At 41.6% G+C, this 27,398-nt stretch overlaps 1 protein-coding gene across 1 annotated transcript in view; it reads right to left on the bottom strand.

The window, feature by feature from the left end:
- The window catches only part of NYNRIN (NYN domain and retroviral integrase containing), a 37,433-nt gene extending 10,693 nt beyond the window's left edge, over positions 1-26,740 (bottom strand). The window contains exons 1-4 of the mRNA XM_027843024.1: positions 26,552-26,740; positions 5,257-7,205; positions 2,797-2,927; positions 2,484-2,580 (exon numbers count right to left, since the gene is read on the bottom strand). Coding sequence (XP_027698825.1) covers positions 2,484-2,580; positions 2,797-2,927; positions 5,257-7,205; positions 26,552-26,740 — 2,366 coding nt within the window. The remainder of the gene's footprint in view (positions 1-2,483; positions 2,581-2,796; positions 2,928-5,256; positions 7,206-26,551) is intronic.
- Between the last annotated feature and the right edge of the window lie 658 nt (positions 26,741-27,398).

Here is a 27,398-nt window from a genome sequence, read left to right as displayed (position 1 = left end):
GCATTGAATGTTTTACGTATTATTCTCAGCCTTCAAACACATTAAGGGGCTGTTTTCCACAATGTTTCTGGCTGATTCATGGGCCTCCCTTTACACGTAAACTGGGTACCTGGACAAGGACTTAACCTTTTGGTAGCTGCACCTAAGCTGGGAGCATGGCACTATGAGCCCAAATGTACAAAGCAAGGATCAACAGAGGAACCCTGTGTCTTCCCAGGAGGGACTCCATAATATAGAGGATTGTCACAAAACGCTCCTCCATTGGGAAAAAGAAAAGAAAAAGTCCCTGTGTAACAAACAACACTGCCAAACTCTTTGACAAAGCCATCTATACTCATTGTTTCCATTTCCCTCATCAATTGCTTGCTCTTCAAACCCTTATGACCTAGCTTTTGTTCCCATCATTCTACTAGAACTGTTCCCTTAAAAGTTACTAGCAACCTCCTACTCAACAAATTCAATGGCCTTTTCTAAGCCCTCATCTTCCTTCAATTCTGTATAGCTTTTGTTAGTAATGACTTTCTGAAAATACTCTGCTCCTCTAGTTTCTGATCTTCATGCTTCTGGATCTCCTGTCAGCTCTCTGACCGCTTCTTCTCTGGCTCCTTTTACTTTCTTGCTCCCTTATTATGGGCAATGCTCGAGCATCCATCACTGGTCATCTCCTCCTCTCTCTTCTTTTCCCCCACCCTTACCTTGGTGATCTAATCCACTCTTACAGTTTCAATCATCACTTCTTTTTGTAGATAATTCCCAGATCTAGTATCTTCTTTGATGTGTAATTAGCACTAAGGCTTTTATCCATCCCTGACTTCTTTCCCTAGCTTTAGATCTCATGTCCAGCTGCCTACAAGATATTCCACTGACATCTCAAGCTTAGCAACATCTTTTCCCATAAGACCGCTCCTCTTTAGAGAAGGAAATTGCAAACCACTATAGTATCTGTGCCAAGAAAACCCCAAATGGGTTCATGAAGAGTCAGACACAACTGAAACAACTGAACAACAACCAAAGCACTCCTCTTCCTGTTTTCAATGGCACCACCATTCTTCTAATCAATCATACTTGCATTCTTGGAGTCATCTTTCACCCTCTCTTGATCTTTCTCTCTTCCAAGGAATATCTCATCAGTTACCAAGTGCTATTAATTTCATCTCTTTGTATTGCCAGAGCCCAGTACTATGACTCACATGTCATAGGCCTTTAATCAATACTTATTGATTGATTGATCTTTGCTGTATCTTTCAAATCAATTTCTTTCTTACTATCCCTATTGCTACAACTCTAGCTCAGGACCTCTTTCCTTCTACCTAAGCTATTATAATATACATGGTTCTCCACCTCTCATTTGTCCTCCCCTAACCTATCCACCTAACTACATACTACCAAATTAATATTCCTAGTATACCACCCTGATTATATCACTTATTTATGCAGAAACCTTCAGTGATTCTTTATTGCTTATAGAATAAAATCCAATTCTTTAGGTCAGCTTTTAAGCTGATTCCAATCTACCTTTCCAAATTTATTCTGCCTGCTCCATTCTTACTCTTCCCACCCACCCCTGTCCCCATCATGTATTCTGTTCCTCAGACAACCATGGACTACTTTGCTGTCCCCTACATACTTCCCATCCTACTTTCGCTCATTTTGGGTAATCATAACTGGAATTCACTCTCCTTCCCCAGTTCTAACTGTCCTCCAAGATTTTGGTTTCAAATGCCACTTCTTTCATGACGTCTTCCCTAATCAGTATCTCCTCTTCCCTTCAGTTAAAATTTTTTCATTTAATTTCACAGCACTTTTTCCTCCCATTAAGCACTTAATGTGTGCTAACTTTTGTTAGATTTGTCAGATTTTAAACTCCTTGAAAGTAGGCATCTTGAATCTCCTCCCTGATTCTTAGCACTGGGGCTCTGCACAGAAGAGGACCTTAATGAACATTTTCTGAATAAATGAACAAATGGAAAAATCCACTCTCTCTCTACAGATTCCAAAGTCAGTCTCTGGTTTCAGACACATAATGAAATTCCCTTTGTAAACCTTCCCCCATCTCCTTTTCCCTTCACTAGTTTCCCCTCCTATCTTCCAGAGACACTATCTCCGAGGTCTTTTCTTTTTCTCAGAGTTGTCCGGGTACTAGATCCCAAGATGCCAACCTTAGACCCTACCCCAAACCCAACCACCCCTATATCCTTCTCCAAAGAGGTGCAAGAACTGAAGATGGTAGAAGTCCCTCCTTCAATAATAGTAAAGCAGTAGAGAAATGTGAGCAACTAAAGCTTACAAAGTATTTTTTTTCACAAAGATATTGGGAGGTGTCTGAGTATTATCATCCCCCTTTTACAGATGAGAAAACTGAGCCCCCAAGGAGTGATTCACCTACAGGTTTCACAGGGATTAAGTTTCAGAACTAGGGTTCAAACCCTACATCTAAAACCTTATTAAATACCACATTGCCCTGTGTGGAAAGAATGTGTTACCTGTCATCATAGGAGGTGACCCTCTTGCCATCCACGAATCGGGAAGGGGTGATGGAGAGCAGGCTGAGAGAATGTAGCTTCGTCAAGTAGTGACCCTCTGGGGGAAGGGAGAGGGGTTGGTGGGGTCAATACCAGATGAAAGAGGCAAGGGGGAAAGGGGGGTGAGAAAGTCAAAGCTGGGTTAAAGAAAGCAGAAGGGAAGACGAATGAATGAGGAGGTAGATACAGTTCAAGGTCAGGCGAGAGAGGGAGGCCACAAGAAAGGGAAAGGATGAGAACTAACAGAAGTTCAAAGGCTGTACTTGCCCCTCACCTCTCACCCTACTGTTCTTCCTCAGCCTCCAATTGGGTACAAAAACGGTGATCTCTCGATGCCCTCTGTCCCAGAAATATTGTACAGCCAGAGCAATACCCCTGCAGGAGAAGAAGTGCTGGAGGCCATGGCTGGAGGAAGAGGAAAGAAAGAGTGGTCAGGGAAGGAAGGAGAAAGTACCATCATATCCCTGGAGCACAAGTCACAGGGGACAAGACAAAGCATACCCCTATACTGGCCCCTGGGGATGTCCTTGCAACACTCATACACCTCCTTCCACACACCTAGGGTATAACCAATCAGGGCAATTTCAGTTTGGACCACCACCTGCCAGACCAATTCATCACCCTCACATTAAGGAGTCACTTAGAAGTCACTAAAAAGGAACTTATCACCAAAAGTCTGGGCCTGGCTTCTTAACACCCTTGTCCCCTTCCATCATAATAATAATGGCACGCTTGCAAAGCACTAAATTAGGTTTGCAAAGAGTTTTTTTTTCTCATAATCCTATATAGCAAGTATTGTTTTCCTCATCTTACAGAGGGGGAAACAGAATCAGAAAGGTTCTGTGATATCTAAATAAATGTTAGCCTCAGGAGTTGAACCAGAGTCTGGGCTGACTCCAAGTCCAATACTTTCCACTCTACTACATGGCTATCCTATTTATTGAGCTGAATGTAAGACATTGTGCTGGATAATGTGGAATACACATACATACATACATATACATATATAAATACATACATACATACATACATATATGTATAATTTGGGGTAAGGCAATTGGGGTTAAATGACGTGCCCAGGGTCACACAGCTAATAAGTGTCTGAGGCCAGATTTGAACTCAGGTCCTCCTGACTCTAGGGCCAGTGCTCTATCCAGTATGCCACCTAGCTGCCTATATATGTGTATGTATATACATATACATATATATATATATATATACACATACATATGTTTATATTACTCTGCTCTCAAAGGGCTCACAGTCCAGTAAAGGAAATCAAATTAATTACATGAAGAGCTATGACACAAGGCAGTCATGACAAGTGAGTGGTATAGACAAAAAGTACTATGGATTCAAAGGAGGGGGATCACCCTCTAGAACTAGAGTGGTTAGGGAAGATTTCAAAATAAAGATGAGAACTGAACTTGCCTTAAAGTAAGTATCAGGGCCTAGCCTGGCATTCAAGGCCCTTCACAATCTAATTACAGCCTCCCTTTCCAGACATTTCACCCGATCCTCTTTGTGCTACACAGCCAAGCTTTCCATCTCACTCTTTCCCACCTCAGTACTTTTGCTCACCCTGTTCCCTACACCTAGAATGCCCTCCCTCCATCTCTATCCATTGAAATCATACCTTTCATTCAAGGTCCAAAACTGCACAGTCTAATGGAAAAGTACTGGCTTTGGAATCAAAGGACCTGGATTCCAATTTTCCCTCTCTAACTTAATACATGTAGGCAAGTCAACTGAATTTTTTGGACTTAAGTTTCATCATCTATAAAATAAACAAACTGGATTAGCAGATCTCTAAGGTCCCGTCCAGGCAGCTATGTGGCACGGTGGATGGAGCACTGGGCTTAGAATCAGGAAGACTCATCTTCAAGAGCTCGAATCTGGCCTCACACTTAGCAGTTGTGCAACTGTGGACAAGTCACTTACCCTTGTTTGCCTTAATTTCCTCAACTATAAAGTAGGGGTGATAATAGCACCTGCTTTTTTTGTTAGGATTAAATGAGATAATATTTGTAAAATACTTAGCACAGTACCTGACACATAGTAAGTGCTTCATAAATGTTTATTTTCTTCCTTCCTACTTATGATATGTATTAGGCAGTGAGGTAGCTCAGTGGATAGAGCACTGGGCCTAGAGCCAGGAAGACCTGAATACAAATCTATCCTCAAACATTTACTAGCTGTGTGACCCTGGGCAAGTCACTTAACCTCTGTTTGCTTTAATCCACTACAAAAAGAAATGGCAAACCACTCTAACATCTTTGCCAAGAAAACCCTATGGACAGTCTGATCCATGGGGTCATGAAGAGTTGGACACAAATGAACAACCTATAATCATCACACACTACTTTGTACCTTACTTACATGTGTACTTCTTATCACCTCTACTAAATTATAAGTTCTATGAGGGTAAGAAGAATGCATTATTTATTTCTGTACCCCTAATACTGAGCACAGTACCTTACTCAGAGTAAACATAGTGCCTTATGCTTAATAAATATATGTTGAATGAATGAGTGAAAAATACTTGGATAAGTTGAGAAGAAAGTATATTTCAGATGGGGAGAAGTCACTCCCTTGCTCTCCATATGTGGCAGCTTCTTTTCCCTTTCAAGGCTGCCTTTGATATTTGTTGTAACTAAATTCCATCTTGGTAAAACACATTGAGAAGGGGTCCGGCTCTTATAAGTCCTTGCCCTGGGGCCCCAGTGTCACTCACACCATCGCCACGTTGCTGCCATCAATGATGATATGACGAAGCCCTGGCTTCCCAGGGATGTTTTCAAGGCTCAAGGTGAAAGGCACACTCAGGGCCTCATGAAAACGCTGGAAGCTGGTCACCAAGTTATTCACTTGTGGATGGACAAATGGCACATGCTGGTCACTGCTCACAGTCTTGGGGCACTTGCTCTTCTTCCGTTTCTCCCTGAAAACCGGGCCACTGGCAAAGCAGGGTATTGGCTGGCAATTTGCCTGTCTCTGCCTCTCAGGCTCCCCAAAGTACTTCAGCAGCGAGACAGGGACAGGGCCAAAGGGCTGTCCACAAGACACGTCCCGAAGGATATCTGTTAAGATCTCTGCCCTGGCAAGGGACATTTCTGGGAAAGGGGTCACCAGCTCTTGTATTGCTCCTTGCTCCCCAAAGGTAGTGACCAGCCTTGGTTCATGAAGCCAAGTGGGAAGTAGCCCTGGTTCCCAATCCCCAACAAGAGTTCCTCTCTGCAGGTTCCCTGAAGAGACATCGTAGCCTCCAGGTGTCAGGGTCACTGGTCTCTGGCACATTTGAGGGGCTGTTTTTAGCACCTGCCACCACCCTGGGTTACAAGATGGGGGCACCAAGACGGGATCCCTGAGGAGAGGTCTGCTTTTCCAATCTAGTCTCACAGGGACAGGACTTTGTGCTTGCACCTTGTATTTGAACGGAGTTGCTTGCCTCAATGGATTGGGGGGTAAGTTGCGCCCCCAGTCTAGGCCCCAGGGCAAGGAGGATGAGTGCCCATCCTGTACCCTCCAGAAGGTTGAATGCCCTACACCAAAATGCTGAGGCCCTAGCCACAGAGGTCTGCAGGGACTACCTTGCCCCCAAGCTCCAGGGAAGCTCACATTCTTCCAGGAAGCAAATGGGATTGGGGCCTGGGACTTAAAGGCAGCCTTTGCCTCAAGATTATGGAATTGCTTCTGTGCTAACCCTACCTCCCTGATCTGGGCAGAGCGCAGTTTCGGATAATTCTCAGAAGAGAAACTTACCCTGGGTTGCTCCTGCCCTTCCTCTGAGCTCTTCCCACGAGGGTCCTCTTTCCTCTTGGAAGGACTATCCCCCCAGCGAATATGGGGCTCTGAGGGAGATTTGTGGGAACCTTGTGCCTTCGAAGCACTAGCACCATTTGGAGGCCCTGTGAGGGTAAGTGGACTCAATCCGTCCCCCAAGACCTGCCTTATCAGGCCAAGCATCTCTTCCCTGAAGGAAGGGGAATTGACCGGCCGTTTATTCCCCCTGCAATTAGGAATCAGATTAGGGATCTCCCTATAGACTCGTTTGCCCCGGTTCCGTCCTCCTAGTTCTAGGACTGTCATGCCCTCTCTAATTACATGACCCTGTCTATCTTCTGTCCGGCTGACCTTCCCAGGTTCTCCATGTGACCCACAGTACTGGCCACGTTGGAGTGCCCTGAGCTCCAGAAGGGGCTTGGTTGATATCCTCCCTGGCCGAGGCCTGGAAGAGCCATCCAGAGGAGGTTCAAGAGGGCCCATCCATTCTGCATCTCCCCCATCCTTCACAGCTTCCTGCACCAGCCTCAAGAGCTCTTCCTGAACAGTAAGAGGCAGACGAAGCAGGGCTCCAGAGTGCTCATCCTCCCTGCCCACCAGCAGAGCCCGGAAAGCCCTATTCACTTCAGCCTCTGGGACCCCCCGAGACTTGGTGGGTGGAAGGGGGTCACACCCCAGCCGCTTTGCCAGCGCCTCTACCCGGTTCTGGGCCATGAAGAAGGCTTCAGCCAGGCCTCCCAGCAGCAGGGAGCCTGGGGCTTGGGGCACCATGTGGGCTGAGGTACCCCAGCATAGACAATCCAGGAAGAGGCTGCAGGCTCCAAGGAAGACACAATGCAGGGCTGGTGGGTAGTTGACTTCCTCCCATAGCTCTGGGCTGCATAGGCCTTTCACATATTCCTAGGGAAAGAAACATAGTAAAGTTAAGGCTTCTCTTTCCCAAGGGAAAACATTAACTGCTCACCGCCCACCTATCAGACTTTGCCCATTGTACCACAGCCAAAATATAAGTAGGAAAAGAAGTCCATCTAAAGTAAGGGTTCATAACCCAAGGTCTGAAAACTTTTTTTCTTAACATTTGGATAACTATCTTAATATAATTGATTTCCTTTGTAATCTTGTTTAATTTATTTTATGCATTTAAAAACATTACTCTGGTGGCAGCTAGGTGGTACAGTAGATAAAGCACTAGCCCTGGAGTCAGGAGGACCTAAGTTCAAATCCGGCCTCAGATATATAACACTTACTAGCTGTATGACTCTGGGCAAGTCCTTAACCCCAATTACCTCGCCAAAAAAAAAAAATTAGTCTGAGAAGCTTCACCAGACTGCCAAAGGGGTTCACATGCAAAAAAAAAAAAGGTTATTGATTTAGAGGCACCCAAGATCCTAGAAGGTCTGAGTTATGGAAAGGACCTCAGAAGTCATGCAGGCCAACCCATACCAGGACACTGGCATCTCTCCCCACACAGTTAAAAAGCTAATTCACTAGATGCAATCTCTCTCCTCTGGCCTCACCTGCCTCACAAACCCATTTCTCAATATTAGAGACAACTGAAATTGGGTGTACAATGGGAAGGGAAGAAAAACTTGAGGGGATGGGGATACATGAATGTGGATAAAGATAAAAATAGAGTTGTAAGGTAAGTAAAGAACAATGGTCTGAGAATCGACACCTGAGAGGGTCAGTTTAAATCATATTTTTTGTTTTCATATTTTCTTCATTCCTGAATATATTCCATTTCCTTACCCTACTCATCAAGCCATCCCTTGTAACAAAGATTTAAAGGGGCAGAGAGGAAGGCAGGTCAGCAAAACAACTAAAACCTCAGTAACTGACAGTATACTCGATTTTATATATCCATAATCAATCAATAAACTTTTGTTAACTATATCAAATTGCTTACTGTTTTAGAAAGGGGGAGGGGAGGGAGGGAGGAAAGGAGATAATTTGGAATTCAAAATTCTATATTTAAAAAGGAATGTTTAAAATTGTCTTTATATGTAATTGGAAAAAAGTAAAATACCATTTAAAAGAGAAAAAAACAAACAAACATTTGCCAGTCATTGTGCTAAGCACTGGGGCAAAATTCAGTACCTGCACTCTGGGAGTTTACAATCTAATGGATGAGACAACATGTAAACAATTATATACAGAGCAAGCTATGTACAGAATAAATAGGAAGAAATTATCAGATGGAAGGAATTGCAATTAAGAAGGGTTGGAGAAGGCTTCCTGAAGAATCTTTGTTAGACCTTAAAGGAAGCCAGGGAGGTTAGTAGGTACAGTCCACCATGCCTAGAATGAAGAGGAACAGCTAGTGAAAATTCCTAAAGCTCTACAACCACATAACCCATAACCACTCTTCTTCTTACAAAAAGGGGAGAAGAGTGCATCTCTTCAACTCTTGTCTGGAGTCCAAGTTTAGAGATCCAGGTTCTAAACCCAGTTCTGTCACCAACTAGGCGTGTGACCATGAGCAAATCCTTTCCCCCTTCTGAGTCTCAATTTCCTGATCCATAATTATGTAAGAACAACTCTAAGGTCCTTTTCAGTCATGAGATACTGCAGTTTTATATCAAGTTGCCATTCTTTCTCTCTTCCTGAGTGGTCTCTCTCTCTCTTTTTTTTTTTCAATTAACAAGCATTTACTTTCTCTGCCTCTCATTCCCTCACCACCCATAACTGAAAAAAGGGAAAAAGAAAAACCCTCATAGAAAATATGCACTTCATGCAAAGCAAATTTCCTCATTGGCCATGTACAAAAATGGATGTCTCAGTTAGCTTTTTAATTCCATCATCTCTGCCAGAAGGTGGGTGCATGCCTAACCTCCAGTCTGGTAGACCTGTGGCTTATTATTGCATTGATCAGATTTTCTTTAAGAATAGCCTTTAAGAGCTGTTTTTCTTTATAATGCTGCTATTATTTAATAAACTATTCTCCTGGTTCTACTTACTTTACTCTGCATCAATAAGATCTCAATTTTCTCTAAAACTGTCCAACTCATTATTTCTTATGGAGTAACATTACATTACTTTCACATGCCATGATTTGTTTCCCAAAAGGTATCCACCACCACCACCACCCTTAGTTTTCAGTTTGGGGCTACTATGAAAAGAGCTGCTATAAATATTTTGTATAGAGGGGTCCTTTTCCTCTTTCCTTGATCTCTTCAGGGTATATGCCTAGTAGTAATATTTCTAGATCAAAGGATATGCACTATGTAGTACCTTGTGGAAATACAAATCATTTTACAAAATGTCTCTTATTCTTATAAATTGGAATCAGTTCCTATCTCATTGGTTTCTCATTAATGTGTCTCAGTGCTGTTTTCAGAGTAGCTTGTGCGGCACAAGCTGCCTGAGGACAAACAACCAAAAAACAGGTGAGTCCTAACCTGTCATGCAGTTACTGTATTTGCTATAAGGACAGATAAGTCTGGATTGAGGTATACAATCCAGAGACTGTAGAGGAGATATAATCCTCCTGTGGACCATTGACCATTCCCCTTTGCTTGCAGGGGATAGCCCAGTGTGGCTCTGCCCAGAATAAACTGATCCTTTGTTTTCTAGCTGTTCCAAGCCTTCTAATGTTCACAGGGTTCACTCCATCTAACTTAGTAACATAATAAAGAGCCATTACTAGGTGGCAGGATGGTAGAGAGGGAAAGATTTTTGTTGCTGTTCAGTCATTTCAATCATGTCCAACTCTTCATGGCCCCATTTGGGGTTTTCTTGGCAAAGATCCTGGAGTAGTTTACCATTTCCTTCTCCAGCTCATTTTTACAGAGGGTTATATAACTAGTAAATTTATGAGGCCAGATTTGAACCCAGGAAGATGAGTCTTCCTGACTTCAGACCTGGTACTCTTGCCATTTCACCACCTCACTGCCCCAATATAGAGTACTAGAGGAAATTAATAACAACAATGATAGCTACCATTTACATAGCACTTCAAGGTTTGCAAAATGTTTTACAAATATCTCAGTTTATCCTCACAACATTCCTGGGAGGTTGGTGCAATTATTATCCTCATTTTACAGATGAGGAAGCTGAGGCTAAGAGAGTTCAGTGACTTGCCCAGGGTCACATAGCAATGAGTGTATGAGGCCCGATTTGATCCATGTCCAATGCTCTATCTCTACTGAGCCACCTAACTGCAAAATAAATCCATACAGTGGCCATGTTCTAAAACATCTCTGCACCTTACATCTACCACTTCTCTATCAGGAGGTGGGTAATATGCTTTGTCATATGTTCTCTAGAAACATGTACTCAGTTTTTTGGTCAAGGTTGCCAAGTCTTTCAAAGTTATTTCCCTTTACAACGTTGTTTTCCTTGGATAAATTGCTTACCTCACTTTGTATCAGTTTATACTATTCAGGATTCTCTGAAATCTCTTTTATGAATTCTTATAGCACAACAATATTCTATTATATTCATATAAAATTTTTAGCCATTTCTCAGTTGCCTAAGAGGTGATCTAAGACATCCCCTTAGATTCTCTTTCTTTGCATTTCCTTTTTTCCTTTGTAATATCTTTTTCAGGATAAGGAAGTTTGTTTTGCGTATGACTATCCCCCTCCCTAATATTGTGCTTTCTCTTAACACTCCTCTTACCCTCGGCCATTCCCACTTGTTTCCATATTGAGTTTGATGTATTTCTACACCAAATTCTGTATGTGTGTGTATTCAACCTTCCTTTGTCTGTTTCAGATAAGTGGGGTTTCTTCTAATGCCCACTTGCCCACCCCTTCTTCCAAGTTTATATATTCCTCTCAGGCACTAGCAAGTAGCATATTCCTCCTTTTATCTTTCCTTCATTTGTTCCTCTTAAAACCCTCAGAACAGAGCCAATCCATCCCCGAGACCTCTGTTTTTCTAATTTAACTCTATTGCTATCCTTTGAAGACATTAAGGATCTGAAGGAACACTTGTTTCTTCTCTTCCCTTTAGAATATGGGTATTGTATCATCATATAGCTCCTTCCAATTACTCAGTCAAATTTGCCCTTCTAGTTTCCTCTGGACCCTTGTGCTTGTAGTCAGCTAGAGTCTTTATGGTCACTTCAGTTCTAAAATTATATGAGTCTATGGTTATGTGATTTATTGATCAGGAAGGACACTAAAGCAACTTCAAAATCTGTTTCTGGTATCAGTGGAAGCTTAATAAATGCTTGTTAGATTGAACAGACTTGAATTAGATTGGATCGGGTTACAATCAGCAGAGCATTTGAAGTCTCCACTTAGAAGGACAGGCTTCAGAGAGCTCAATAATACCTAAAAGAGGATCTTATATATATATATACATATATATGTATGTATGTGTGTATGTGTGTATGTGTATATATGTATGTCTATATGTATGTATACATATACACAAATATGTGCATGTGTATGTATATATAGTGTGTATATATGTGTATAGTGTTATTGTTGTTACTTTTATACTTTTGTATGCAGATAGCATTCAATAAATGTTTATTGATGGACTGAAAAAAATCACTTTAATTGGACAAGTGTTTACAATGACATTATCTTCTTGGTTATAAATAGCATTCCTGTGTAGCTTAAAGCAATATGTAAATGCTGACTGTTAATGTAATCATTATAAAGACTTCTGCCTAGGACCCACCCAAACCACCCCATATATGTCTTAGGCCATTTGTGTTTGCTAATCACATACATCTTTATACATAATTTATAGCACCAGGCCTGGAGTAAGGAAGAACTGAGTTCAAATCTGTCCTCTGATACTAACTAGCTGTGTGACCCTGCGCAAGTCACTTAACCTCTGTTTGCCTTAATCCCCTGAAGAAAGAAATAACAAACCACTCCAGTATCTTTGCTAAGAAAACCCATGGACGATATGGTCATGAGGTCACGAAGAGTTGGACCCGACTAAACATCAACAACAAAATCCAGCTATGGGATTCCAATTTGCTTCAACACCTTAGGAAACCCCCAATTTCATTAAATGGGTATACCTTCTACCAACATAGATAACACCCTTCTATCTCTTAACAATCCTCATGAGCTACTGTGACCAAAACATTCCCCACCTACTGGCTGACATTCTAGAAAGACAGCAAGATTCATTGTTTCATCAGACCTGTGATTTCATTGGCATTAAGAACTCCCAGAGAGGAAATTCCCTCTCCCAATTCAAATCAGCACATGCTTCCCTATTTATTGTTTCAGAGAGTTCCTTGGAGCCTTGAGAGATTAAGTGATTTGTCCAGGATGACAGTCAGTATATATCAGAGACAGGACTTGAACACAAGTGTCTAAGACTAAGCTGGTGGCACAGTGGAGAGAGTGCTAGGCCTGAAGTCAGGAAAACCTGGGTTCTAGTCTGGATTTAGACACTTACTAGCTGCGTGATCCTGGGCAAGTCACTTACCTTCTGTTTGCCTCAGCTTGTTCAACTATAAAATAGGGACAATAATAGCATCCATCTCACTAAGTTGCTGTGAGGATCAAATGAGATAATATCTATAAAAGTGCTTGGCACAGTGCTTGGCACATAGTAGGAATTATATAAATGACTATTCCCTTCCCTCTTTCCTTCTCTAACCATTAAGAAATTCTGCTTCTCAGGACTCATAATAAAATGGAAAATAACTGACTTTATATAGTATGTAAAAATCTGGAAGGCATTTTCTACATATCATATTGGATGTATGTTGTTCAGTATTTTCAGTTATTTCAGTCGTATCTGACTCTTTGTGGCCCCATTTGGGGTTTTCTTGGCAAGGATACCAGAGTGGTTTGCCATTTCCTTCTCCAGCTCATTTTACAGATGAGGAACTGAAGCAAACAGAGTTCAGTGATTTGCCCCGTATCACACAGCTAGTAAGTGTCTGAGTCAGATCTGATCAGGAAGATGAATCTTCCTAATGCCAGGGCTGGCACTACACTGTACCACCTAGCTGCCCCTCTTGGATGTACAAGAGCTTCCCAACAGCCTGTGAGGTAAAGGTGCTATCCATATCATCCCCAATTTTACAGATGAGAAAACTTCAGCTCAGAAGTTAGGTAATTGCCTAAGGGCACAAAGGCACTGAGTGCTGAAGACAGGACCTAGGTCTTTCCTGACTGCAATTCCAGAAGATTCAGCTTAGGTGAGCTGGGGGTGGGGGAGTGTGGAATCTTGACCCATGAGTTAGTTCATCATTGTAGGAAATCTCTAGTGAGGAAACTCCCTCTACCAATGCAGATTGCCACCTGCTCTGCAATTTATATTCTTAGAGTTGCCTCAGGTCATTGAGTGGCTAAGTGTCCTGCCTAGATTCACAAAGCCAGCATGAGTCAAAACTTGAACTCAGGCCTTCTTGACTTGGAAGCCAGTCTTTTATCAATACTATCCACTTCTCATATTGACAACATGGATGGTGATGATGATGATGACCACTACAGCAGCTCAAATTTATTAGCACTTTTTTTTTAACTAGTCCTATGATTTCACTGGCATAAGGAATTCCTAGTGAAGAAAATCCACTGACCATCCCACAATGTCTACTCTTAGTCTCTGCAGACCCTGAAAGATTAAATGTCTTCCCACAGATACACAGCCAGTATGTGTCAGAGATGGGTTATGAACTCAGGTTTTCCTAACTACAAGGCCAGTTCTCCATCTAATATGCTATGTTTCATGTTAAAAAGCCTATCTTATTGGATCTTCGTAAAACTATTTACTTCATTGAAAATCAATAAATGCTGATACTCTGATGTATTGATACTATAATGAATTCATCACTATAAAAATTCCTTCTGCCAAGATAGACCAAAACCCACCAGGACTTAGCCTGTAAAATTTTTGCCCATATTTTTCCATAAACCTCCTACCCAACACACTGGAGACCTTTCCCTTGTGGTTTGGTTATCTTGGGGCTGCTGATGTCTTACTTGGGCTGTCCACCCATTGCCTCTCATTTCTACTACACAAAAGGCCATGTTACTCTCTCCTGACAGAGAGGTAAAGGACAGAGAGCACAAAATTTTAAGACATCTATTCTTTTTGGACATGGCAAATGCAGAAATTTGTTTTGCTTGCCTATACATATTTGCAACAAGGGTTTTGTTTTTCCTTAGTTCTCTGTGAGGGAGGAGAAAAAGGAGGATTTGTGAGGGAGGGAGAGAAGGTAGATTTTTGCTGATTGAAAAAATAGAATATAATTTTTTAAAAGCCCACCTCCTTTTCCAGTCACCTGGTCCTCAATGACAAAGACAGTATAAAAATAATAATAGCTAGCATTTATATAGCACTTTAAGGTTTACAAATTGCTTTACAGATATCCATTTGATATTCACTACAACTGTAGGAAGTAAACCCTGTTAATATCCCCTTTCTACAGAGTAGGAAACTGAGACTAAAAAGCATAGGTGACTTGCAAAGGGTAACACAGATACCAAGAGTCTGAGGACGGATTTGATTTCAAGACCTTTTCAACTCTAGGTACAGTGTTCTATCCTCTGCACCACCCATCTGCCTGCGGTATACTATATTGGAAACACTCCTGTCTCTGCAGTCAGAAAAGTAGGATTTATATCCCACCTCTGACAATTACTGGCAATGTGACCTTGGGCTGAAGTCACATAAACACTCAGACTTCAGTTTCCTCAGCTATAAAATAAAGGATTTGGGACTGACGATGAACCGGGGCTGCCCATTTCCTAACAGAGAGGCAATGGACTCTGAGTGTAGAATGAGACCTACATGAGATGTCCCAAAAGTCTTACAGCAACAGCTTTAAGCTATTAAAGCAGATTAAAGCTGTTCTAAGACTTCTGGGACACCCTCTATTGTTTGGACACAGATATTTGTTCTGTTTATGCCTATTTGTTACAAGGATTTTATTTATTGTTTTCTTTTGTTTTGAATTAAATGGTGGGAAGAATGGGAGGGAGAGAAAATCGTTTGGGTTTGTTTGGGGGGTTTTTTTGGTGAGGCAATTGAGGTTAAGTGACTTGCCCAAGGTCACACAGCTAGTATGTGTCAAGTGTTTGGTCTGAGGCCGGATTTGAACTCAGGTCCTCCTGACTTCAGGGCCGGTGCTCTATCCACTGCAGCACTTAGCTGCCCCAGAAAATTGTTTTAATTAAAAAATAAAACTTAATTTTTTCAAAAGAGATTCAACTAGATGGCCTCGGATGTCTCTTCCAAGCTTCATATGTATGAAACTACTATGTCTTTTATACTACTCATTTCACACATACATATCACAACATGGTACTGCCTTCTTACACCCCAAAATGCACATTTCCCACATCATACAGATGAGTAAACTGGAGGTCAGAGAAATTAAGTGATCTAAGATAAGGGAAAAGACAGTCTGAGAGTGCCTAGGTGCTCTCACAAAATACAGGTCATTTAGAAGAGATCTACCATTACCAGCTCTCCATCCCCACCTGCTTCCTCTGTATTAGTTCTTCCTTTATTGCCCCATTTTTATAATGTAATTGCTCCCTCTTACCTTTTCCTACCCAGTTTTGTTTTTCAGAATCACCCCCATCATACACAACTCAACCCCAACCTTTCTTTCAAACTACCTTAGTAATTATGACAGTTTTCCATTCAGTTCTGGTCTTTTTGTTACAAATACCTGAAAATCTTTCATTTGTCAGATGTCCATTTTTTTTTCATTCAGGATTATATGAGAAAGAAAATAGTGAGTAAAAATGAGATGGAGGGAAATTCACAAATAGTAATTATAACTTTGAATGTGAATGGGATGTTTATAACAGCTCTCTTTGTGGTGACAAAGAACTAGAAACTGCAGGGATTCCATCAGTTGGGGAATGGCTGAACAAACTGTAGTGTATGGTTGTGATGGAATACCACTGTGCTATAAGAAATTATGAGCTCAACAACCTTAGAAAGGCACGGAAAGACTTGCATGAAATAATGAAGAGCAAAATGAGCAGAACCAAGAGAATATTATATACAGTAACAGCAATATTGTTTTTAGAACAACTTTGAGCAAATAAGTAATCCTGACTATTATAAAAGTACAAATTAAAAATAAAGGACATATGAAGAAAAACGCTATCTGCAGCCAGAGAAAGAACACAAATAGAAGTTTGTATAGAATAATTTTACATACATATATCTATTTGTGTCTAATGGTAGCCATCTCTAGGGTGAGGTGGAGGGAAGAAAGAAAAAAAGGAAAAAATGTACATGATAACATTATCATATATTTAAAAGGACTAGCAAGTTGTACATAATAGATTTGCAGTTTCATGTGCAATCATCCTTTTTATTATACTGTTATGGATATGCTTGTTTTATTCCATAAATTAAAAAAATAAATTAAAAAAAGAAGAAATCTAGTCTCAAACAGCAGTGTCAAACTCAAATAGAAACTGTACATAAGGATCCCTGGCCCCATTGACTTAGAAAACCACATATTAATATTACTTATGTTCCATTGTAGTTTTATTTTGTTAAATATTTTCCAATTACATTTTAATCTGGTTTGGGCTATGTTTGACACCTCTGGTCTAAGTTACAGAAAGAATGGGATTGTTAAACTGTTATCAGTGATCTTTCAAAAACAATGGAAAATGGGAAAGGTTCCACAGCACTGGAAACTGATTTCCAAAACAAGGAAAGAAAGTGGATTCTTCAGATTATCAGTCAGTGAGATAGTCTTGGATTCCTGGCAAATGTCTAGATTGTATTATTAGAAGAATGGCTCATGCACATTTAGAAAGGGAAGCTGTGAGCACTAACAGCCAGTATGGATTTCTTGATTACAGGCTAAACTAATGCTACTTCCTTTTTTTTTTTTTCTTACAGAGTTGCTTGATCAGGGGAATGATGGAGCCATAATATACCTGGATTTTAGTGAAACATGTGATAAGATCTTTCATCAAAATCTCATGAACAAGAGGGAAATATGTGAGCTAATAGGATAGTTAAGTAGATTTGAGAACTGTTTCAATGACTACACCCAAAGATGATGATTAATAAATTGATGTCAACTTGAAGAGATGTCTCCAGGGGCAGCTAGGTAGTGCAGTGGATAGAGCACCAGCCCTGGAGTCAGGAGGATCTGAGTTCAAATCCAGCCTCAGACACTTGACATTTACTAGCTGTGTGACCCTGGGCAAGTCACTTAACCCCACTGCCTATCCCCCCCCCACCAAAAAAAGAAAGAAAAGGAAAAAAAAAAAGATGTCTCCAGTGTAGTGCCAGAAATCTCTGTCTTTGGCTTTATTCTGTTAAACAGTTTTTATCAGTGACTTGAATAAAGACATGGATGATATGCCTACCAAATGTGCCAATGCTACAAAGTTAGATGGGTTAGTTAACATACTAGATGACAGAATCAGGATCCAAAAGGACACCATAAAGTTAGAATAACTGACTAGATCTAATAAGGTAAGATGTAAAAAGGACAAAGATAAAGTCTTAAACATGGGTGCAGATAATCAGTTGCCCAAGTGCAGAGTGAGAGACGTGATCAGATAGCTATAAAAAAGACTCAAGAGTTTTAGTAGACTACAAAATCAATGTAGCCCCAAAGTTTAGCAGTTTAAAAAGTGAATGTGACCTTAGGCTACTTAGAGAGGTATAATGTTTAGAGGGAGGGTGGTTATGGTCTTATTGTGTTTGGCCCTTGTTAGACCTCACCTGGAGTATCATGTACAATTCTAGGTACCACTTTTTAGACAAAGCTTGGATTTGTAAACTGATTGAATGACAGATCCCAAGGAGTAGTGACTAAAGAACTAATGTCCATATAGAGGGGAGGGAGGTCTCATGTTGAGTACTCCAGATATTTGTCCTTAGCCCTGAGCTACTCAATATTTTCATCAATGACTTTGATAAAGAAATAAATAGCATACTTATCAAATTTGCAGATAAGAGATAGCTAACAAAGTGTACTAAAGTTAGGATCCAACACCTTGATGAGCTAGAACAATGGGCCAAATATAGTAAGAGAAAATTTTAAAAGGGCAAATGTAAAGTTCTATGCTTGAATTTTAAACATAGTCAACTGCACAAGTACAGTGTATACATTATGAGGCTAGAGAAGAATTCAGGTAATCAGGGAAACTAGGTGGTACAGTGGATAGAACACCTGCCCTGGAATCAGGAGGACCTGTGTTCAAATTCAGCATCAGACACTTACTAGCTGTATGACCCTGGGCAAGTCACTTAATTCTGATTGCCTCCCCCCCCAAAAAAAACCCAAACAAAACAAAAAAAGAATCCAGGTAATCAAGAGATAGCATTTGTAGCAGACTATAAGCTGATTCATCAGTCAAAAAACTAATGTAGTCTTGGGCTATATTAACAGAGGTATAATAACAGAAGTAACCTCCATTTTCACAACACTTCAGTGGAGCTACCACCCTACTTTGAAACCTCACTTCTCCACTGGACTACTACAGCAGCCTCCTAACTGATCTCCCTGCTTCCAGTCTCTCTCTCCTCCCATATTACTGCCAAAGCAATCTTCATAAAGCCCAAATTTTGCCATGTCACACCTCTGCTCAAGAACTTTCAATGACTCTATTCGATGTAGGGTAAAATAAGATCATCAGAACTCGTTTGACATTTAAAACCTTTAACAATCTGGATTCATCCTGCTTTTCTAGGCCTACCAAACTAGCACTCCAATTGCCTACAAGACATATCAGCCCAAATGCCTGACCAGGACATCAAACTCAACATATCTTAAAACTAAGTTTATTATCTTTCCCCTTAAATCTTTTCTCTCTTCTGACTTCACTACTTTTTCATTGGAAAAAGTCTCCCACATTTGGAGTGGAGAGGGGGAGTGTTATTTTTGACCCTTTCATTTCTTGTCTTTTATCATATCCAATTACCAAGTTCTTTGAGTCTACTTTTGAAAAATTTATTGCATCAGGGCTCCTCCTCTTCTCTATTTCTACAGCTACCACCTCAGGATAAAGCCTCACTTACCATCTGTTGGACTATTCCAATAGCTTCCTAATGAGCCTCCAAGTTCTCCATGCCACTAACCAGACTAATCTTCCTTATGCATAGATCTAGCCCTATCACCCCTCTGCTTAAAACCCTTCAATTCAACTCAACACTGAATGTCTACTATTTGCAAGGCACTGGGCTACAAGAGACAAAATGAAGCAGTACTTGCCTTCAAGGAACTTATACCCATTGGAGAGTACAACAGGTACACTCATAAGTCAACACTAAGCATGTACAAAGTTGTAAATTTCAGTTATCTCAAGAGGGAGAAAACATAGACAACTGGAGAGAAAAGGAAAGGCTTCAGGTAGGAGAGGGCACCTGAGCTATGTATTGAAGGAAGTTTGAGATTCTAAGAGGTAGAGATGAGGAGGGAAGAGATTCCAAGTGTGGGGGACCATTTGTGGACAGGGACAGTGACAGAAAATATAATGTCAAGTGTATTTCATCAATCAGCAAACCAATTTGACAAGAATGGAAAGTCCATGAAGGGGAATAATATGAAACAAGATTAGAAATGTAAGCGAAAGCCAGATTATGGATGCCTTTATATGCCAGACTGGAAAGTCTATATTTTAGCCTAGAAGTAATAAGGAGTCACTGCTGAGAGGCAGCTTTGGTGAAGTGGATAAATAGAGCATTGAACTTGGACCAAGAAGATTTGAGTTCAAATCTTCCCTTAGACAAGCCCTGTGTGACCCTGGGTGAGTCACTTAATCTTTCTTGGACTCAGTTTTCTCATCTATAAAATGAGAGGGACATACTTAATGATGCTTAAAGTCTCTTCCAGCTCTAAAGCTATCATCCTATGATTCTAAAATTTCAGGGGAGAAGGGGCTGATGTGATAAGCCTGATATTTTAGGGAGAAGTGAATAAACATATATTAAACATCTACCAGGTGCCAGGCATTAGGCTAGGGGTGGGGAACCTGTGGCCTTGGGGCCATAGGTGGCCTTCTAGGTCCTTTTGACTGACTCCAAGTTTTATGGAATAAATCCTTTTATTAAAGGGATTTGTTCTGTGAAGTTTGGATTCAGTCAAATGGCTACATTTGAGGACCTAGAGGGCCACATGTGGTCTTGAGGCCACAGGTTTCCCACCCCTGCATTACACTAAGAGTTTTACAGATATTATCTCACTCAATCCTAACAACATGCTTGTGAAGTAGATGCTATTATGATCCCCATTTTTATAGATGAACTGAGGTTGGATTTGAACTCAGATCTTCCTGATTCCAGGCTCAGCAACCTATACGCTATACCACCTACCTAAACTTACCAGTTTGGTAGCTATGTGAAAGATGGATGGGAGGTGAAAGACTAGAAGTAGAGAGAATTAGAAGGTGATTTAAATAGTCCACGAGACAAGTGATAAAAGCCCGGACGAACTAGGCAAAGACCATGTGAATGTAGAGAAGGGAAAGGATGCAAGAGATCCCGGGGAGGTAGAATTGATAAGACATGGCAATTGTTTGGATATGGCTGGGGTGGGGGGTGAGAAGGAAAGCATCAAGGATGACTCCAAGGTTAAGAATTTCGCAACTGAAAGGATGGTGGTGCCTTCAAAAGAAATCAGCAAGTTTAAAGAAAAGATGTTTTGGGGGGAAATAATGAGTTCCATTTTAATGAGTTTGAAACGCCTATCTGTAAGATATCAAAAAGGAGGTGTCCACTAAGAAGGAGGCAATTCAGGACTAGAATACAGGAGAGAGATCAGGCTTCAGTGGCTCTCTATTACCTAGATTACACTTCTGAGACTAGCATTCAAGGCCCTCTCTAACTTAACCAACTTACCTTTTTCTATCCTTATACAATCTCCCCTTCTTTATGTTCCAGCCAAAATGGACTACTTACCCTCCACCAAGCAAGGCTCCAGACTTTCCCATCTCTTTGCCTTTGCTCTTCCCATTCCCTATACTTGGGATGTTGCCCTCTCTCACCTCAGTGTACTGAATTCCTTAGCCACCCTTTAATGCCCAAATCAAAAGCAATCCCTCTCTCTCTCCATGAAGCAATCCAATTGGTAGTGACCTATTTTCCTCCACACCCTGCAACTATACATAGCACCTTAGTTGCACCTCTCTGATAAACTTACTTCACATTACAGATATTAGTGTATTCATATTCTCTTACTAGAACTCCATAAGGTGAGGATAATATTTGATTTAAGCTTTATTTCTCCCCTATAACCTACCACAGTGCTGTATACATATCAGTTGCTTAACACATGCTTGCTGAATTAAATTATTAAATTCAGTGATGGGTTCATAAGTCATTCACTGCCACCACATGCCTTAACTTGATGCTCATAAGAGTCTAATCCCAGCTTCCTTCTGCTATCTCTGCACTAGTCAAGAGGCAATTCCCTCCCCCCACACCAAGAAGGTATTGAAATTCACTTTTGGTGCCCTTCCATCAATATTCTGCTATTCCCATGATTCCCCTTTGGCTGGAAGGGCAACTATAGAGTTGAGCTGTATCTCTTCACGGTCTCTCTTTCCCTACTTTAAATATCTTAATCCAATTCAATTCAAGTAATTATTAAGTACGCAAAATGTTCAAGTCACAGTACAACAAGCTGGGACAAAAAGATTAAAAACAACACAGCCATCCATGAAAATATTTTCAAAAGCACTTCTTTACTTCCAAAGAATTGGAAACAAAGTAGATGGCCACCAACGGGGCATGTCTAAATAAACTGTGGTATGTGAATGTAACAGCATTTTACTATGCTGTTTTAAAAAGGGGGTGGGGGATTGTGATGAAAATAGAAAAGACTTATGGGAACTGATACAAAGTAAAGTAAGCAGAACCAGGGAGGGAAAAGACTATCATTGCAACAATGTAAATGGAAATTTAAAAAACTGAAACTGAACAATGTGAAACTACAATTTAATCAAGTCCCAAAGACCAGATGAAAAAGTATGTCTCCCTCTCTTCTTGACAAAGGTGGAAGCCTATGGATGCAGAATACTGCATATATTTCAAGACTCAGTTGATATATTTATTAGTTTTGCTGAGTTGTCTGCTTTTCTTCTTTATTTTGAAATCTTTGTTACAACAGATAGCTCTATGACAAATGAATAAGATGTTAATTTTAACATTTTTTAAAAGAAAAAAACCCACAATCCCTATCCTCAAAAGAGGTTACAACCTACTAGAAGTATAAGAACAAATAACTCATATTGCTAAAGCTCTCTAAAGTTTGCGAAATACCTTCCTCACAATCATCCCCTCCAGAAAACCAGCTTCTGCTTACAAGCCACCCACTAAAATAAGCAAAGCAAAAGTAACAAAAACAAAACAAAACAAAAAGATCCAGGGACTTGGGAGAGGGAAAGGATGGGGAAATAATCTGTTTCCCAAGCTTTTCCCTGAAGGGGAAAAAAATAATAAGTTCTTTTTGTTCACTAATTCACTACAGAGAGGCCAGGCCATCCTAGGGTTTTTTCCCTGCTGCCCAGGAATAATATTCTCAGTAATGTATTCATTCTTTTAAGCATCTCAGTACAGCAAAACAATTTAGAGATCCCCCCCTCCCCAGAGATCTAGAAAGAGATTTTCTTGTAAAAACCAGAAAATCTAACAAGAATATACATACATGAGTACGTGACCCTTTAACTCATCTGACCTTTCATGGTCCTCTGAATTTGAAAGCCACTAGGACCCACCTTCTCAGACTCAAATATACCCCAAAGTTTCCTAATCCTAGTCTTTTTCTCCCCCATTCACTTTATTCTCACTGACCTCTCTGACTGACTCAACCCTCCCCTTCCCTGTGTGTGTATATATATATATATATAAACTACAGCTATATAGCTATAGCTATACATACACACACACACACACATCATGTCATAAACAAAGCATGTTCAATTCTGTAACTCTATTAAAAGATTTTAAAATGTTTATTAATTTTAAAATTAATTTTAAATTAAAAATTATTTTTTAAATAGGATCAATAGCATCACCATCATTATACTTGGGAAATTTATTCACTTTAGAGTCATTGAATGTTACATCTCTCTAATCCAACCTCTTCAATTTACAAATAAACAACCGAAGGTGCAAAACAGTATTTGACTTGCCTAAGGTCACAAGCAGTTAGGTGATAACAGCAGTTAGAGCTTGAGACTTGGAATAATGAAAATCTGAGTTCAAACCCAGCCTCAGATATTTACTTTTTGTGTGACCCTGGGCAATTTATTTAACTTCTTCCAGTCTCAATTTCCTTGTCTATAAAATGAAAATAATAATAGCATGTATGTCACAAGGTTGTTGTGAGTACCAAATGAGATAATATATGGAAAATGTTTTCTAAACCCATATATCCTAAATAGTAGTAGTAAATAGTAAGTAAGTGTAGGAGAAGGAGTAGTGGCAGCAGTGGTAGCAGTCAGTGCTCTGCCACCACCCCCAAGCTAAGTCCAAGACCTAGGCCTGGTGACTTCCAGGTCAGTGCTGTTTCTAACTCTGGCCTACACCCTCATCCCCTACTTGCACCTGGCATAAATTCTCTCTGCCTGCTCTTTTCAATAACAGAGAATAGATGATACTGTCAAAATCCCTTGTCTTTCCCATGTCTCTACTTGAAACCTCTTATAAACCCAGGCTTCTCAATGGGTCATGGATATTATTCACAAACATGGAAATCTGTGTACATATGTGTGTTTCACTCTTTTTAAAATTTTTTTCACTCTTTTTGTGTCCCTAGAATTTATGAGAGTCCCTGGAACATAGTAGGTGCTCCATAAACACTTGTCAATTGTGAGAAGGGCAGAATTGAAAGAATAAGAGGCCCTGGGGAGCTAATTCCTCAGGAAGTAGTGATACTGGCTCCAAGGAACTTCCAAAAACAGTGGGAACAGGAGGTAGATAGGATGTTATGTGAGACGTGGCCTGCAGGAGAGAGGCACTGTCCTATAGAACCAAAAGCAATGGAACTTTGTTTAGAAAGATCTCCGGGGAGGGGAGGGGAGGGCTCAGTAGTATACAGGGAATATCTCATAAATCTTTTTAAAAAAATTTATGGAGACTAAGTCCTTATATGCTACCCAATCTGGAGGTGTAGTGGCCACTCATAGACCCAATCTTCCCATTCAAGTACCAGCTCTGATAACTAGTAGCTTACAATACTTTGTAGTATATAATATGATGAAACTGTTATTGCATCCGAAGAACCTATAAATATAAAGAATTCAGGAAGACTTGAGAAGATTCCTAAGAACCAATATAGAACCAAGTAAGCAGAACCAGGAGAACAATTTGCACAATGACCCATGATAATGTTAAAGAAAACAGCACTGAAAAACTACAGAACTCTGATCAATACAGTAAGTAATCATTACCTCTGAGAACTGGGAGAAGGCCTCCCACTTCTCAGCAGAAAAAGGCTAGACTACAGGTATAGAATAAAGCATACATTTTCAGGTTTCACCAATGTTTTGCTTAACTGTACTTACTTATTGCAAAATATGGTCCTAGGAGAAGAAAAAGTGACCAGAAGAAAAAGGAGAAGAAAAGTAACTTTTAAAACTTTCAAAAAGAACATCAATAAAATATTGTGTCTTTAAAACTACTAATTAAATAATGTTGTTCCCAGTATGTTTCTTCATCTGTAAAACTGCCGTAACATTTCTTTGTACTAGTTACCTCAAAGGTTTATTGTGAGAAGGTAGTACTCAGCACTTTGTAAACCACAGATTGTTATATAAATGTGAACAATTACTTGGGGACATGGGAGGCACTCCCAGAAAAGGTCCTCAGTTCATTTTACATTCATGAAAATAAGAGGGCCCAAAGGACCCACTCCTTAAAATACTCCCCCAACAGAATTTATCATTAGAGAAATTCTGTATAACCATCTCAGTCCTCTCAGCTAATAGGACACTGCCATCTCCCCTTACATTGTATGTAGTCATCCTTGAATGCCTAGAAAACTTAGAAAACCGAGGTGGTTAAATTAGCCTAGTTGAAAATCCAAAGCCAGCTGCTGTGTAGCTAGGCCTCCTCCACCCCATGGCCTAGGGCCCATTTGGACAGTTTGGTAGAGACACAGCTGGGAAAGGGGGGAGGGGGAGAAACAGTTCAGGAGAGAGGAACAACAAAGAAAGACTGAGTAGCATTTCTAACCCAGAAGATAAAATAATTGGAAGGAGACAGCAACCTTAGGAAAAGAGAGAAGCTTCAGTAATGACTGAGGGGGGTAGTTATAGGGTGGGGACCAAGAGGAATGGGCAGAGCCTGCAAGTTCAGTCCAAGGGGAGACTTGTGGGGAAAGCCAGCCAGAACCAAAAAAGAGGCTCACTGTGACCTGGTCTGTCAAACTTCCAGCCACAGACAGCAGGCTCTTTCATCCTGGCAGCCTACAGTTTCCTCCCCAATCCCCGCCCACCCCACAACTCTACAGGAGCCTTCCAGAGCTCCTTTCCTTCCCCCCACCCCATATATTCTTATTCCTTTAGCCCCCAAGGGACAGGAATAGCAATGCAGTGTGGTAAGGTTTAAAAACAGATTGGGAATCAGGAAACCTGGGTTCTACCTCTAATTGTGCTACCTACTGTGTTTCTTGGACAAAAAACACAAGTCCTCTGGACCTCAGTTTTCTCCTTATCCCTCAGCCTAAGGTGCTGTTGGCTGTCATGTTCTCATGTTACACAAAACCAAGGGACTGAGTTGAATAATTTCTAAAGCCCTTTCCAGTTCAAATTCTGATTCCAAGTTTTAAAACTTAGAAAACAGGATTCAATTGAGCCCTGGGTCACATGGAAACAGATTTCCAGCTTGACTTTGAAAGCAGAGGCCAAGGGGCACAGATCACAGAAAAGCATGGCCCTTAACTCATAGGATGGTGCCATAAGAACAAGGTTTAAGGTGCCTCGGGGGACAGATACCCCCAAATTCTGGCTCACAGGACAGGCCTACCCCCAAGTCATACACACACAATGTTATAGACTGCCGACTTCTCACATTACAGGAGGGGAGGGGATGGACGTGTGAGGGCACACGCAAGTGAGGAGGGTGGGGCAGGAAAGAGGGAGGCTGAGGGGTCGATCTTTGAGAGAACTAAAAAAGATACACAGGCTGGGGGGCCTCTACCGGACTTAGAGGAGGCGCCATCCAAACCAGATTGGGAGAATGAACTGGACAATTCCTTGGAGTATCCCGCTAACTCAGGAGTTTGAGATCATTCCTCGCGCACAAAGAAGGGATCTGGGTTGGGAAGGGGATATTAATCGAGAGGGGGAGAATAGAAAGGCTGAGAGGAGGGGCGCACAGTTTACCTTGGCTCTGCCCACGTTCTCCTGGGGGCCCTCCAGCTGCAACCAAATGCTGGGGGCCCCGGGTTCCGGCTCCCCGAGGACACTCAGCTGCACCCTAAAGATGCGCTCCACATGGGGCCGAAGCTCCAGCACCGAGTCCTCCGCCTCCGCTGGCACAGTGAAGCGCCCCGGGGGCTCCCGGCCCCGCATGGCTGCGCGGCCGACCCTAGGAGAGAGAGAGACAATCCGTCCCGGGGGTCGGAGGCGGGCAGAGGAAGGTGACACGTTGCCCCTTCTTCCGTGCGCAACTCCCCAAACCCCTCAACTCAACTCCCCAACTGAGCCACCTCGCCAGAGCCCCTGCTCCTGTCCCAGTCGCTGCCCGGCCCCAGCCCCACATAGTGCTCTTCCTGGAACCCTGCGCCCCCGCTTCCTCTAGGACCCACCAATTGTGAATACAGATCCCTCCTGCCCAGGGCTCTGGTCCCAGTCCCTGTCCCTGTCCCTGCTCAGCGCTCTCTGGAGGCCCCAGCAGCCCCCCTTCCTTCGGGACCCACCAACTGTGGTTTCGGATCCCGCCCTCCCAGGGCTCGGATCTCAGCCCCTGATTCTGCCTTTGCCCCCCTCAGAACTCTCCCAAGGCCCCAGCAACCCAGTTCCTACTCGACCCACCAGCCGCGGCGCCGGATCCCGCCCTCCCAGGGCCCCAGACCCGGACTAGCTAAACTCCCCCGCTCAAACTGCACTTTCTTTCTGCCCTGGGGCTGGGGCTGGGGGTGGGACCCGCTCCAAACTCAACCCCGCCCCTACGCCCTCCTCTCCGCCGCCCACCCTCTACCACTCCAGGTCCCCAGCCTTCGCTCCTCAG

This window comes from Vombatus ursinus, unplaced genomic scaffold (assembly GCF_900497805.2).
Source record: "Vombatus ursinus unplaced genomic scaffold, bare-nosed wombat genome assembly UNPS02014894.1, whole genome shotgun sequence".
Taxonomy (NCBI): Eukaryota; Metazoa; Chordata; class Mammalia; order Diprotodontia; family Vombatidae; genus Vombatus; species Vombatus ursinus.
This window is presented reverse-complemented; position numbering and strand designations above follow the sequence as displayed.